General features: G+C 32.4%; 2 protein-coding genes across 2 annotated transcripts; one reads left to right on the top strand and one right to left on the bottom strand.

The window, feature by feature from the left end:
* Window positions 1-1,272: 1,272 nt before the first annotated feature.
* On the top strand, window positions 1,273-2,499 carry LOC145958076 (uncharacterized). The gene has a single exon (XM_083074539.1). The coding sequence runs from the start codon at window positions 1,273-1,275 to the stop codon at window positions 2,497-2,499; it is 1,227 nt and encodes a 408-aa protein (XP_082930665.1).
* Window positions 2,500-6,719: 4,220 nt separating this feature from the next.
* Window positions 6,720-10,428, bottom strand: LOC109811787 (ATP-dependent caseinolytic (Clp) protease/crotonase family protein). The gene is made up of 8 exons (XM_020375619.3): window positions 10,111-10,428; window positions 9,837-10,006; window positions 9,518-9,592; window positions 9,006-9,096; window positions 8,797-8,848; window positions 8,467-8,570; window positions 7,745-7,821; window positions 6,720-7,174 (listed from the first exon to the last, which is right to left on the bottom strand). Exons 1-8 carry the CDS (start codon window positions 10,262-10,264, stop codon window positions 6,998-7,000), a joined length of 900 nt encoding a protein of 299 aa, XP_020231208.2. The 5' UTR covers window positions 10,265-10,428; the 3' UTR covers window positions 6,720-6,997.
* Window positions 10,429-15,611: the final 5,183 nt, after the last annotated feature.

Genomic DNA, 15,611 nt, shown 5'->3' with positions numbered 1-15,611 from the left:
AGAAGAAGATTATCGTCATGCTCTTTATGAGGGCCCTTGGATGATTGCGGATCACTACATACTAGTTCAACGTTGGAGACCTTTTTTCACAATAACGGCTTCCCAAACAAGGAATTTTGCTGCATGGATCAGGATTCCAGGCCTACCTATCGAACTCTACAACGATCGTTTCTTATGGCGTGTGGGTAGCAAACTTGGCACTATGCTTAAGATTGATAAATTGACATCTATACACTCGAGGGGAAAATTTGCCAGAATATGCGTAGAAGTTAACCTGAGAAAGAAACTAGTGTCTAAGATAAATGTGATGGGATACATAATCAAGCTAGAATATGAAGGACTACATTCGATTTGTTTTAGATGTGGAAAATATGGCCACAGACAAGACATTTGCGGAGAAGGTATGGATCACCATCCTGTTAATGGTGAGGAAGGCGCAAAGGTAGGTGAAAATGTGATGGAGGTTGATGCAAGGAACCAAGACGTAACGATGGGTACTGCTACCCGTACAGGCTCTATGAATCAAAGTGCAACTCCACCTTCAGAGGTTGATCAGTCCAAAGCTTCGAATGATTCAGAGGATATGTATGGGCCATGGATGTTGGTCAAAAAAGGCAAGAAAACGAATCGTAACAATTATGTCCAGAAGACCAAACAAGGCAATCACACAGCTTCAAAAGTGACAACAGGGAAGGAAACTATAATTTCTGGAAAAAATACGCAAGAGGATATGCCAAGTCAAAACATTATTCCTAATACTGGAGGAAGTATTGTGGTTCTTGAGGGGCCCACCCCCATGCAACCCGTGCATGCAAATCACTCCGCGAACCAATCCCCACATCAGGTGCAACATCAAGTAAGAATTAGAAACCCTTTGGCAGGGAGAAATACTCAAACAACACGTGGAAAATCCACTACAAGTGGTCCTGAATTTCCAAAAAAGAAGGGTATTCTTAGGAATACGCCAACTAAGATGACAAGCTCCATATATGATACAACAAGACCTGCAGTGCTAGCCACGTCGATCATGGATCAGCAGAATAACTCGAAATTGGTGCTTGGGAATATTCACTCTATGAACAATAGGAGAGATTCCAATTGGCTTCTGGACGCTGCAATGACCAAAGTCGTGCAACCAGATGAAGAAACGCAGGCAATGGCAGCAGCCTTACGAAGGCACTTTAATACCATTGATCCTCAGTCCTCTGATGTGCCTGCAGAACACGTTGCAAAACCAGGGTCTTCAGAGGCCACCCTACATTAATGTTTCCAATGAATGTATTATCTTGGAATTGTAGGGGTGCTGGAAGCGGAGGATTTTCAGCCTTAATAAATGATATGATTAAAGAACGTGATATTGGAGTTCTATGTCTCTTGGAAACTCATATTAGCGGTAACCGAGCTCTTCACGTGACACATAGGATCTCTTTAGACAAATCCTTTTTGGTGCATGCAAATGGTCATGCTGGTGGAATATGGTGCATGTGGAATTCCCAGGTATGGCAAATTGAAGTCCTGGAACATAACTTTCAATATATTCATCTCAAGATTCTTAATGGGTCTCCACCCTGGTTTTTTACGTTTGTGTATGCGAGTCCCCATCCCCAAGGTCGTATGGCTCTCTGGGGTGATCTCTGTCGCTTGGCTATTTCTATTGACGGTCCTTGGCATCTAATGGGAGACTTTAACGCGGTTTTGAGACAGCACGAGAGATCTGGAGGATCTAGTAATGCTTGTATCAGAGGAGATAATGCTTTTAAAGATTTCGTCAACCGATGCCAATTGAGGGATATAGGGTATAATGGATCTCCATTCACATGGCGCAGGGGTTCTGTTTTTGAACGATTAGACAGATCACTTGCCTCTTATGAATGGCGCATCATGTTCCCAGATGCGTTCCTTACCCATCTAAACCCTCTGAAGTCTGATCATGCACCTATTCTGCTCAAACTCTTGGCTACAGGGCACACAAGAAGGGGTAGCAAACCATTTCGTTTTGAAGCTGCTTGGCTGACTCATGAATCATTCCCAGCATTTCTTCAACAAGAATGGAACACTCATCAAGACTGGAACAATAGAATAGACCACACTGTAAAGTCATTGCTGGAATGGAATAGAAATACATTTGGAAACATATTTTTTAATAAAAGGCGCTTGCTTCGACGGCTTAATGGAATTGCACGTGATCTGCTACAAGGACCTAACACCTTTCTGGAGCGACTACAAGTGAAGCTATGGTCTGAACTAGACCAAATCCTAAGACAAGAAGAGATACTCTGGTATCAAAAATCTCGTTGCAAATGGTTAAAATTTGGAGATAGAAACACGAGTTACTTCCATGGAACAACGATTGTACGTCGAAGGAAAAGCAAGATAAATAAGCTGATGGACGATAATAATAACTGGATTACGCAAGCGGAAGATCTAGAAAATATGGTTACTGGCTTCTTTAAAGCCTTATTTTCTAAAGCTCGAGATTCAGCTGCCTTCATTCTCTGAAAGGCTTTTCCTCAACTTGAAACTGAGGAATTGTTAGAGATCGGAAGACCAATATGTGATACAGAAATTCTACAGGCAGTCAAACAGATGAGAGGTTTTAAAGCCCCTGGGCCTGACGGCCTTCAAGCGATCTTTTTTCAATCTCAATGGGATACGGTTGGCCCTGCTGTTTGCAAACTTATTCATGACATTGAAGACAATCCTTCTTTAGTTGCTGAAGTCAATTCAACACTAATTGCGCTAATTCCAAAAATCGAGAATGTCACACACCTGAAGCATATGAGACCTATAGGATTATGCAACGTATCCTATAAAATACTCACAAAAATTCTATCTCATCGTCTTAAATCGGTCATGGAGAAGCTGGTGCACCCAAACCAGTGCAGCTTCATCCCACACAGAAATAGCAAGGACAACATCATTATCTTTCAAGAAGTCATTCATTCTATGCGCCTCAAATCAGGTAGAAAAGGATGGATGGCTATAAAAATTGATCTTGAAAAAGCATATGACAGATTGGAGTGGAATTTTGTGAGAGATACCCTCAATGATATTGAGTTGCCACAAAAATTTATTGATTTGGTATGGGCCTGCATTTCCACATCCAAACTTCGTTTGCTATGGAATGGAGAAACTCTAGAGGAGTTTAAACCCTCTCGTGGGCTCCGACAGGGGGACCCGCTATCTCCTTATCTCTTTGTTCTGTGTATGGAGCGCCTGTTTCAACTTATCAATGCCAAAGTGAACAACAACTTATGGAAGCCAATTCAACTATCTAAGGATGGGCCTGCTCTCTCACACCTAGCCTTTGCTGATGACTTAATACTCTTTGTCGAAGCTTCATTGGAACAGGTAGAGGTAATACAAGATTGTTTAACATCCTTTTGTGCTAGCTCAGGTCAAAAAGTTAGCTTAGACAAGACTAGAGTTTTCTTTTCAAAGAATGTGAGTTTCTCTGCTAGGGAAAGTATTAGTGCAGCATTGGGATTTCAACAAACGGGGAACTTGGGGAAGTATTTAGGAATTTCGGCTCATCACTCACGAGTTAATAAGTCCTCCTACCAGGACATTATAGAAAAATTGAACCAGCGACTAAGTGGCTGGAAGGCAAGAAATCTCTCATTCGCGGGAAGACTTACGCTCACCAAGTCTGTCCTTGAAGCACTTCCTTCCTACACAATGCAGACAGTCCAGCTTCCCAATCTTTTATGTGATGAGATTGATCGAATTTGTCGCAACTTTCTTTGGGGAGATAATCAGATTCAAAAGAAATGCCATGCTGTTGGCTGGGGGACCCTGTGCTATCCAAAAGAATATGGTGGGCTTGGCTTAAGACGCATGCGTGATGTCAACACTTCATTTATGATGAAGAACTGCTGGAGTTTGATTACAGAACCTCAAAAACTATGGGTAAGGGTTGTAAAAGCTAAATACAAGTGTTCTAATGAAATAATTCCAAAAGTTGTGAAGAAATCAAACATGTCAAATCTTTGGCATGGCATAAACGGTGCTTGGAATTTGGTTGTTTCTAATATCGGCTGGCAACTGGGAAATGGACGCATGATTAAATTCTGGTATGATAAATGGATTCCGAATTCTCCTCCTCTAATCCAATGTGCGTTAACATTTATACCTCCTATTGAGCTCTTTAAATCTGTAAGTGACTATACCAATATGCTTGGAATATGGGACCTATCACATATTCAAGATTGGATACCAGCTGAATTATTAGCAACAATCCTATGCAGTCCCCCTCCCTCCGAGGATGCTGGCATTGATAAGATTATTTGGAATCCAACAACGGACGGCTTGTTCACAATTAAATCAGCACATGAAATTGCTGCTCAACAAATGTTACCAGCTAAATCTCCTCTCTTCAAGCAAATATGGAAATGGCATGGGCCGGAGAGAGTTCGCGCATTCCTTTGGAGAGTAGCTCATGAGAGCCTACTCACAAACTCCTGTAGGGTCAAGCGTGGAATGACTTCTGATTCCACATGTGGTGAGTGCAGGCAAGCCATGGAAACTACCTTACATGTGCTAAGAGATTGTCCGTATGCCCAGGAGGTGTGGAATAAAACCTATAGAGGGACAGCCTTGATGCAAGCGTCTAAAGGAAATTTGGAGACTTGGCTTTTGAAAAATCTTGTCAGAAGCCAACACTTGAGACCAGACTGGAGCTTAATATTCGGATTAACTCTAGACTCGCTATGGCATCGTCGCAACAGAGCACTTTTTCAAAATTTGAGCATCTCCTCCGATCAGTTGGTAGCAGAGATACAAGCTCGCATAGCCCCTTCAATCTCGAGGGACTTCAACCAAAATCTAGGCTCAGGACCCTTGGACCGGAACACTCAATGGACATATCCCCCGACTGGAGCTCTGAAGCTGAATTGTGATGGAGCGGTGGCACGAAACGGAGAGGCCTCGTGTGGTGGAGTTGTGAGAAACTCTAATGGTAAATTCGTTGTTGCGTTCTCTGGACGCCTTGGACGCTGCTCTATTCTTGAAGCTGAATTAAGAGCTAATTGCAAGGAACCCGTATAATATTAGAAAGAAATGTGGGCCAAGTTATCTTGGTTGAATCTGATTCATCAGAAGCAATAAGGATAATCAATGAAGGATGTTCAAGGGTCCACCCTTGTTGTCATCTTGTTCGGGAGATAAAAGATTTGTCAACTCAACTATCCAGAGTTTCTTGGTCTTACATCAATAGAGAAGCTAACCTAGTTGCTGATACACTTTCTAGAAGTAGAGAGATTACATTGGAGGATGTTTTCATTTATGAATCCCCTCCATCCTGTATTTTTCGCTTGTTACTTGCAGATTCTTCTGCTACTCTCCAAGTTAATGCTTAGTGTTCTGGGGTCTTAACCCCCCTTGTTGACCAAAAAAAAAAAAATATAAATAAAGTAAGACATTTCATTTATTACTTTTTTTTTTTTCCTTATATGTGGCTTTGCAACTTGATAATGAATCTTTATTGTGCTACAAAATATTTTTCGTTGAGTTATAAAAATATAAAAATAAAAAAAATAGTTCAAACTCAAACTCAGTTTTTACGATTTTGTATATTTTACACTGGATAGATCACTAATTCTTCGTTCAAACAATTAATTCAGACTGATTTTCATATTTAGTTATAAGCGAAGAATAAAACTGAGATACAAATACGATATCATAGTTATTGATTGTATTATTTTTTTAACCAAAATCAATTGCATAAAACGCTAATATTAGTGAGACGAAATGAAATCTAATATTTACTAATTTTGATTGAAAAATAATACAACAAATATCTGTTACTTCATCCAAATTTTGTTCATAAATAAACTACTAACTAGTGTTATGTAATTGATTATTTAGAAGTCGCATTTTAAATTAATGAACCAATTATAAACTATCAAAACCAATTTGATTTAGTTCATAACTTTTACCAAATATTATTGTAACACATGAAAATCAAATCTCGGTACACCAAGTCAACCACCAATGTCAAGACAGGTTTTACAATTACTGGGTGAAAAAACTTGATTACTAAACACTGTTAGTAAAACATATATACCAAAAGAAGAAATAAAAAGAGTTACTTTTAGGTAACGTTTATATTGATGGAAAGAAAGACTACAATGAAATTAAACAAAAAAAAATATTATTTAATATAAAATGCCCCATCATAAAATACATTTTATTTCATTCCGTCCATTACTCCACCTTTTTTTCCCCCGATTGGGAGGTTAAGATGGAACCGATTTTTTTTTTCTTTTCAATACCATCGTTAAAATATATAAACAATGAAATAGTAATTATATTCTAATACATTTCATTCACCCGGCCCTATTTCATCTCCTTTAATTTCAATGTTAAACAGACTCAGGAGCAAAAGCAATTTTTGTTTGAAGCAACTAAACATTACCCCTCCCTCCCAATACCAAAAAGTGTATGGTTTGGTGGTAGGAAATCATGATAAGTTCACAAGAGCAACTATCTGTTGTTTCTAAAAATCATAGTGACTTTAATTCACTGTCAATCCGAACACACACTCACATTGTGTTCCCTCAAATGTGATTTTTGAAGTTGTCCAATGCTTTTCAAGACAAGCTACAAGTTGATAGCTTCATCAACTATTGAACAGTAATATACTGGTTCTTAAGGGTTGCTTTGTTATCCAAATGGATTTTATTATTTACACTGAAGCACCAAAAGTTGATAACCCAAGATTCCAAACAGATTAGTTTATTGCTGGAAAGCATCCAAATACAGCAATAATAAAAATTATGAAAGAAAGCTCAAAGCTGGTGTCTCAAGGAGCATGATTTTAGACACATTTCAGCTTCAGGAATATGACTGTACTCAAAGGGGAAGAAACTGTCCCCAGCAAATTGTAATGAAACTTCCTCATCTAGGAAATTGACTCCAGGCTCTAGATGACTCAAACCTACATGATAGACTTCCTCTCTAGCAACATAAAGACCCAATCAGCAGAAAACCACTCCTTTCACTCACCAATATAAATTGGTTTCCGCTTCTCAGCAAACGCAGCTAAGCCTTCTCGTCGATCTTTAGTACTCAACACCTGATCATAGCAATCTTCTTCCAAAGCCAAAGCCGAAGTTAGATCAGTCTCAACTCCCTCATTAATTGCTCTTTTAGCCATCCTTACAGCTACAGGACCCTGTTAAAAGTTTAATGAAAGTATGTAACTGAATAACATGAAAGAACAACCACCACAACTAAGTCTAATATATATATATATATAACATTTTCAATGAAAAGGAGGGTTTTTTATTTTGGAAATTCCACACCTAAAGTATATACTATATAGTATACATGAAACTCCATTTGACAAAATAAATTTTAGGCTAACGTTCTAAAATACAAGAATAATTGTTCAATAAATATTTCTTTGAAAATACATTCTTCTAATAAAAAAATTGTTTAGGACAAATAACCAAAATGTTTTTTTGATTTGAAAAATTAGATGGATCACAGGTATCAAATGCACCAACTGATTTTTGCATAGGAAGTGAAGTTTTTAGTAATGTACTGATAATATGAGCTATCTTTTTCTTTTTCTTAAAAGATCAATTTCTTCAAAAGAGCAAAATCAAAAATCAAAAATTTAAAAAATCAATGGTTGACATTTATATATGGACATTCAATGCACAAAAGGCCTGATCCCTGCATTTCTAAATGTCATAAACCACAGCTATACCCGTTTCAGAATGATATATTTCCAAGATACCTTCAGATTGATATCCCGAGCAATTGTAAGTGCCTTTGAATAAGCTTCACCATCAGGAACACAGTAATTGACAAGACCTGTGTCAATGAATTTTTAGGCAGCCATATATCATGGTATTTGTAGGGGAAGTAAAAAAAGAGATTATGCTAATTTTGAGAAAAGAAGCAGCAAGAAGTTAGTGTTCTTTTTCTGGTGAAAAATTTGTTTTGTCATTGTAATGAAAGTTGCACAACACTGGTGACCTTTGTCTTTGCTTTACTGGAGTTTATCAGGAGATACTGCATAAGTGTTGGCAATGAACTCCTAAAACATGATAGGTTTGATAGACAAGCTACAATTTTATAATGTTTTAATGTTTCTTCAAGTGAAATTATGAATTCCCAAAAACAATGTCATATATCATGGAGAGATGCTATCGACATTCTAACATTTTTTTTATTATTGGCTGAAATATATCAGAAATTATAAATTTTGGTAGGCTTACCACTATATCAAGGGAGAGGCTATTTAAATGAGACATGGAATCAACTAAAATTTGTAATTTCCAATAAATTTCAGCTAATAATTGAGAGTATTAAAAAGAATGCCATTAGCATTGAGCATTCCTCTATATTGTGTGCTCTCAAGATGCTCCTCCTGTACATCGCAGTGCCTGATGATGTTTTTACTTTTTACTAATTAGAGAACGAAAGAAAAAGGAACCAAATGACTATTCAGCATACCCACTGATAGTGCCTCTTCACCCTCAATCCTTCGACCAGTAAATATAAAATCCTTTGCAACTGCTTTTCCAACTAATCTGGGTAGTCGCTGTGTTCCACCAGCCCTATATCGATACAAACAAGAATATTGGGGTGACCTTATTGCACGCATTTTAAAAAAACAAAAACAATTCAAATTCACCATTAGGTTTATATTTCTGTACATATTTTAGATATATTCTCAACAATCCTTCTAAAAATTTAATCCTTTTCATTATTAGATAGCAGAACTGAAGAGATACACGGCTGAAATAGATACAACATGCTAAACAGTATTAGTATGCAGCATACCCAGGGATTATTGCAAGTGTTGTCTCTGGAAAACCCATAATAGCCCTGTCTCCTATGCCATGAAAGAAGAAAAGTAAAAAAATAATAATAATAATAATAAAAATAATAAAAAAGTCTAATACTTGCATCACACTAAGAAGCATTCAAATGATCCTACAAACAATTAGAATCCATAATCCAATTTACAAAAGTACTGCATATTTAACTACCACATATCCGAATATCACATGCCAAAGCCATTTCAAGTCCACCACCAAGAGCTACACCTTCAATAATAGCAATAGTTGGTATACGAACAGCCTGAACAAAGGAACAAATATTATCCTAATTTCAAGAAGCAGTATCAATAAAATGGGAAAACAGACATGCTATGACACGCATGAAATACAGCCAGGGCAAAAGAACAAGACAGAGTCCACTTAGAACTTTTCCATTACCAGTATTTCATACCACCACTCAAATCCAGACAATGTAGAAGCAAAAACAAAAGGTCAGGTCAGCTCATGAGCAAAATACCCGCTGCCCCAAAAATAAAAATAATAATAATAATAATAAAAGGGTGTGAAACAGAATAGAATTAAAAACACCATAACCTATTTCATATGATGCTTCATCTGTCATAAATTCATAACATTAAGTTGACAACAATGATAAGTAAACAACACAAATATTAAAATTTAATCCAATAAGTAGACAAATGTCATGAATGATATTAACTAACCTCAAGAAATGAGAATGTGGACCGAAGAGAATTCACAAAAATCTTGGTCTCTGATTCACTCATGTCCACGCGCTCCTGCAATCAATAAACACAGAACCTTTAAAAGCAGACAGGGATCTAAGAACATAATAAGGAAAATTAAATCCACACTGGGTTGCATAACAGCAAGAATCCATTAGAAACCCAATCAAATCATGTCCAACTTTTACGTTTTGAAAAAATTTAGTTTATGATAGAAGAAAATAGACTTCACAAAATAAATCAAACACGCAAGCCTTCTTCCTTCAAAGAATAAAAAACACAGAATTTAGCAATCAACCTTTAAATCAGCCCCAGCACAAAATACTTTAGGTACTGAACTGCAGATCATAGCAACATTAGCGTAAGAATTCTGATTAATCAACTCAAACGCATGCCTTAGGCCTCGTAGCATCTCTTTCCCTATCGCATTCTTGGCTTCAGGCCTGTCCAAGCTAATTTCAACAATCCCTGTAAAAATAAATGAAAAAAAAAAAAGGGAATTAACCTTTTTCTTTTTAATTTTCCGCATCTTAAACAAAGGAATTGTTTTGTTTTTTTTTTTTTTTTTTTACCGGAATAAGGGCCAGTGAGTTTGCGAAGCTTGACGAGTTCAGAAGCGGAAGATTGGAGAATGAGATTTCTACGGGCGTGGTACTGGTATTGATGAGTGATGAAATTGAGGAGATAGGGTTTGGAGCTGGTGCGCAACACTCTCAAAGGGCACATTTTGTTTTTGGTCAATGCAAGTTCAATTCTACTTTATTTCTTCAGTGTGAGATTATCCACTTCTTCAAACCAGTCTCTTTGCAACCGTAGGCTCTTTACAAATTTATTATCAAATTGAGAGAAATATTCAGTGATTCACGGTGCTCATCGGACATATCAGCATCCTTAGTGTTAGAGCATCTCAAATGCTAAGTTATTATCTAATTCTTAAGTTTAAGTTTTTATTCTTTATAAAAAAATATGCATTAGAATATGTTGACATGATAGGTTAAATTGTTAAAATTTAAGCATCCTTGCTTATATAAGAGACGGTTATTTAAGAATAAAAAAAAAATATTTCTTTCTTTTACTGATGCTAACAACTATAATAATTAAATTTTTTAAAATTTATTAAAAATGAAGTATGAGTAATTAAAAAGTGGAGGTACTTATAAGCAATTTTTATTGGAGTAAAAATTATAAAAATGTAATATAAGTTACTTATGAGTAATATGGCAGTGTGGGATCCATTTAAAGTGGATGAGAATTGCTTATAAACAACTCCCATTGTAGATGCTCTTAGTGTCATATGAGTTTTTATTATTTATTATTGATATTTTAACGCCAAATTACATTTTCATTTTTTTATTTAGTATGATACTTTATTTTTTAAAATATTCAATTTCATCGTTTATAATTTATGTTAGTAGAGTGACCCAAAGTAATTATTTTTGTTTAGTTCTTAGTCTAACATGAAAAGAAAAAATGCATTGACCATAACATCACATGGGATTAAATTAAACTGTATTCAAATATAAAATTCTAAATTAATTTTTTTTTAAAATATAAAGAATCAAAATTGAACTTTTTAACGATATAAAGTAATCTTGAGGTAGTGGAATTTTGTATAGTTAAGATTAAAATCATACTTAATCTAATTTAATTTAATTCTCTTTTATTATGAGATATTAAATTAAATAAGATTGATATAAGATATTTGAATCTAATTTAATTCTTTTTTATTTTTTATTTTTATTTTATATTTACTTTATATTCAGATAATTAGAATTTCTTCTAGTTATCTTTATTTACATAATTTTCTCAGATAATTTTGATTAATAAATAAATAAATATCATTTTCTTCTCCAAAATTATAAAATCCAATTACATGTTTAAATACAATATTTCAGATCGATATTAATTTTAAGGTTTAAAATACAACATAAATGTTTTGATGACATATCTTAATATATAATGTTTCATAAATATTTTGTTCAGTAGCAAATTGTAATTATATTTTACTTAATTTTGTCATTAACGGTATAACAAACAAATAACATTGACAACACAAAAAGAAAATCAACAATAACTATTTATACTTTTAGAAAATATTTTTTCAATTATTATTTTATACTCTTAAATATTTTTCAAAAGTATATTTTAAAACATATTTTTGTTGCATATATTTTAGCATATTATGTTATATAAAGATAGGTAGGATGGTAAACGAGCCAGTTCAACTCCTTTAAGCTCACCTCATCATTAATCCACTAAAAATGAGTCGAGTTGAATGTCTTGATCCATCTTACTTATGGGTGAATTAGCGAACTGGCACGCCGGTCTACCAAAAAATAAGAAGAAAAAAATTACATATTCATTTTAGATACCTCTTCTAACATATTTCTTTTTCAATATCTAAAAGACTCATATAAATTAATATACCTAAATAATAAAATAAATATCAAATTATAATAGATTTGGTTTAATTTATTGCATAATAAATTTTAAATTTTTTACATAATGAAATATATATGTAATTATAATAATAATAATTTTTTCAATGATTTATTATATACAAAATCTCAAATTACATATTATAAGATAAATTAAATTCATAATATATTTGTTGTATAGAAAATTACAAAGTACTCACAAAGTAAATTTGATGTGCTTTATCTAAATTAAACATTAAAAATAAAAAATGAAAAGTTAGATAGATTGGTGAATCAACTCGTTTTGACTCACCATTTACTCTAACAAACCAGCAAATTAGACAAGATAGATTAGATAAACCGACAAGTTAAGATACCTAATTTGATCATCAATTTTCTATGGGTCAATAGATCGGCCCGCAAGTCGAGCCCGTTTTGCCATTCATCACGACGACACCGTGAAAAGGGTAAGAAGAAGGGGTATAATTCTCTTTGCATTTAGAATTTTGTCTCACTCGATATTATGCACGAGAATGGGATAGAAAGAGTTTTTTTAAATAAATAAAAAAAAGTATGAGTGTGAATAGAAAAGTAGTTTAAGCTTTATGGCAATTTTCGAAAAATATTTGAAGGTATGAAGAGTAAAAAAAGGGTTGCAAGTAGCAACCTGTGTGTGGATCTAACTCAGGTCCAAACGAGCAAAATTAACCTAATTTTGTCTACGGATTTGGATATTTGGATTCGTATTCAGTCCAACTTAATTGCTAGAAAGTCTAGTCAGGAATGAAATAATAAGAAGAGACTTAACCTTGTTGGACTATCCATTTTCTTAACCCAAATCCTTCGATTCAAATCCTTTTCTAGTTTGATGGATCAAAATCACTCTCACACATGATCCGGTCCATAATACGAGGGATTCAACAAGTATGTATTTATTTGTGTACGAATGAATATAGCTCACATTAAAAGATACCAATTTAATATAGTAAATTGAGAAAAAAAAATTCATTTTTTTAATATATTTTTCAAATAATAAGGAAAATAAAAACATCTTGTTACAAAAAAATATAAAAATATATTAGTCTTTGAAATTATAATTAAAATATGGAATATTAAATATGTTATTAGTTTATATAAAATAGACGAGTTTTGATTTTAGTATCTATAAAATGAATAAAATGGTTTTAATTCATGTAAAATATTTATCTTTAATTTTCATTTTTCTAAAATTCAAAATCACTATTTTTTGTTCCTAATGATTATTTTAAAATATATAAATAATATTTGTTTTAAGGATCAATAAAAAATATAGACAATGTCACACATTTGTGACTAATCTTTATTAAAAACGATTGTGAGCCTCAATGAGCTCATACAATGTGATATTTTCACTTTAACATAATATGTTTCATACTTAAAGGAAAAATTCAAACTTTTATCAACTTAATTAAGAGATATAAGTGTTTCAACCAATGTTGGTTGATTTGAATTGGTTTAAATATATATAATATTAAATCTGATTTTATATAATTAAATTTGAGTTGAATTAAATACTTTATTTTATAGTTAAAATTAAATAAATCTAAAAGTACTCAATTATTAAAATAAAAAATTATTTAAGTACTAACTATCACATCTAATAAAGTATAAATTATGTTATTATAACCTTAAAATTTCTTAAAATAAGATTGATTCAATCCTAATAAAAATATTAAACACAGTAAAATTTTGAGGAATATTGATATATTAATTTTATAAATCGGTACTCATACAAATATAGATTATATGACAATTTTAATAATTAAGTTAGGTTGGATTTGCTTTACAAAACTAATTTTGAAATAATTTTTTTTATATGACAATGAAATTAAAACATAAAATTTTGTTCATATTATTCAAAGAGTTAATCACCTATACACTATTAGTGTAAAAAATTTTTACACTAACAACCAATTATATCTTTTAATTGTGTCATGTCACTATAAACACATTTACTTTTAACAGTGATATGACACAATTAAAAGATATAATTGATTGTCAATGTAAAAAAAATTTACACTGACAGTGTATAGGTGATTAACTCTTATTCAAATGATCTATGACTATGTTCATCTTAATAGATTGATTTGAAATATATTTTAACTAATTCAATGTAATAATGACTATTTTTATTTAAAATTTAATTTTAATTTATTTTGACTATTCATATTATGAATTTATATGTTTAAATTTAAAAAATAAGTGATTCTAAATATATAAGTGCTTTAAAAAGATAATTATTTTAAAATAGATATCAGTTGCTTCTTAAAAAAGTAAAAAAATTACTTATTTTAAAAATATTTAAATACACATTAAAAAAAAGTGTGTATTTTATTTACTTTTATAATAATAATAATAATAATAAAACAGATCGTGTACACCAAATAATATTAGTTTAAACTAATACTACAATATATTCACATAAACACCCTAATCTAGTTTATAAATAAGTACCTACGAGTTGAGATGAAGGGACCTTCATATGGCATTAAAAAGGGCTAATCTTAATCTAGCTAAGAACTTTTTTTTTATTATTTAAACTTAAAAGCAACTTTTGTTACATATTTTTGTAAATTTTTATTTAAAATTACTATTTAAACTTTAAATAAAGTACTTAGACGTTTCTTATAATATTTTAAGAAATTACATAATTATAACACAATTTTTTAAACATATATATCAATTAAAAAAATACGTTTTCATAATAAAAGTTCCAACAAATCCTCTATAAGCTAAAATTAAAGTATTCAACTTAAAAGTCCTATTGGATCGATCTATTGACCAAAATCCATTTTTTCTCAAAAGAAACAGCAATTTTCTTTATTAAAAATATACTTTTGAACAATTTTAAAATTATAACAGCAGGCGCAATACCTTTTCTCAAAAGTAAAAACGACTGACTTTAATTTGATAATAAAAATATAAAAATCCTTTTTTCAAAGTTATTCAAACTTCAACGTAACGTTATGCATCATCTTACTAAAATAAAATCCTAAGCTAGCTAATGCTATAAGGAAAATGTGAAAAAGGAAAAGAAAATCCGCAACAAGAATACTAAAAAAATATTTAGCTCCTCTGCATAATTGAATAATTAATATCTGTAGAATTGGCCATGGAAAATGAGTCAATTCATTGAATTTACTTTTATAAATTTAAAATAGTGTGCAAATTATTGCCTCATGTACACTTTTTTAATTTTCATAAAAAATTTACAGGAATATTTTGAATCCTAGAAACGACCATCGATGTAAATTAACAATCTTTACTTCTGAAAATCAATATTGATCTGTTCAGTAAATAATATATACTTTTATAGGGTTTGAATGATTTTAGATTCATATGCTGCATGAGAATCTAATTAATTTCAAAGTCAAGGCATTTATATCCAAAATACTCTACTAATTAATTCAAGCAAGATACATGTCTCCCCCACCCAATACGTTTATCATACAATATCAAGATCAAAATGTCAATCAATTTTGAAAGAAAGCACTTCATATATTTCATTCCTTTGAAATAATCATCTAACAATGTTCTCACTTAACTGCACAATTCATGCGACTATTTTTAAAGATAAATAATTTGGTCAAGAAATCAAAACGACTAAATTATTCTCT

The sequence above is a fragment of the Cajanus cajan genome, chromosome 5 (genome assembly GCF_000230855.2).
Source record: "Cajanus cajan strain Asha chromosome 5, NIPB_CcT2T_4, whole genome shotgun sequence".
In the NCBI taxonomy this organism is placed as follows: domain Eukaryota; kingdom Viridiplantae; phylum Streptophyta; class Magnoliopsida; order Fabales; family Fabaceae; genus Cajanus; species Cajanus cajan.
Note: the sequence above shows the minus strand (reverse complement) of the source record. Positions and strands in the feature narration are given on the sequence as shown.

Excerpts from the sequence above, each read along its gene's own strand:
- LOC145958076 (XM_083074539.1), top strand. The coding sequence starts at position 1,273 with ATGAATGTATTATCTTGGAATTGTAGGGGTGCTGGAAGCGGAGGATTT.
- LOC109811787 (XM_020375619.3), bottom strand. The coding sequence starts at position 10,264 with ATGTGCCCTTTGAGAGTGTTGCGCACCAGCTCCAAACCCTATCTCCTC. Across the intron at positions 10,007-10,110 it reads ACTCACTGGCCCTTATTCCG|GGATTGTTGAAATTAGCTTG; the intron begins GTAAAAAAAAAA and ends TTATTTTTACAG. Across the intron at positions 7,175-7,744 it reads CTCGGGATATCAATCTGAAG|GGTCCTGTAGCTGTAAGGAT; the intron begins GTATCTTGGAAA and ends AACTTTTAACAG.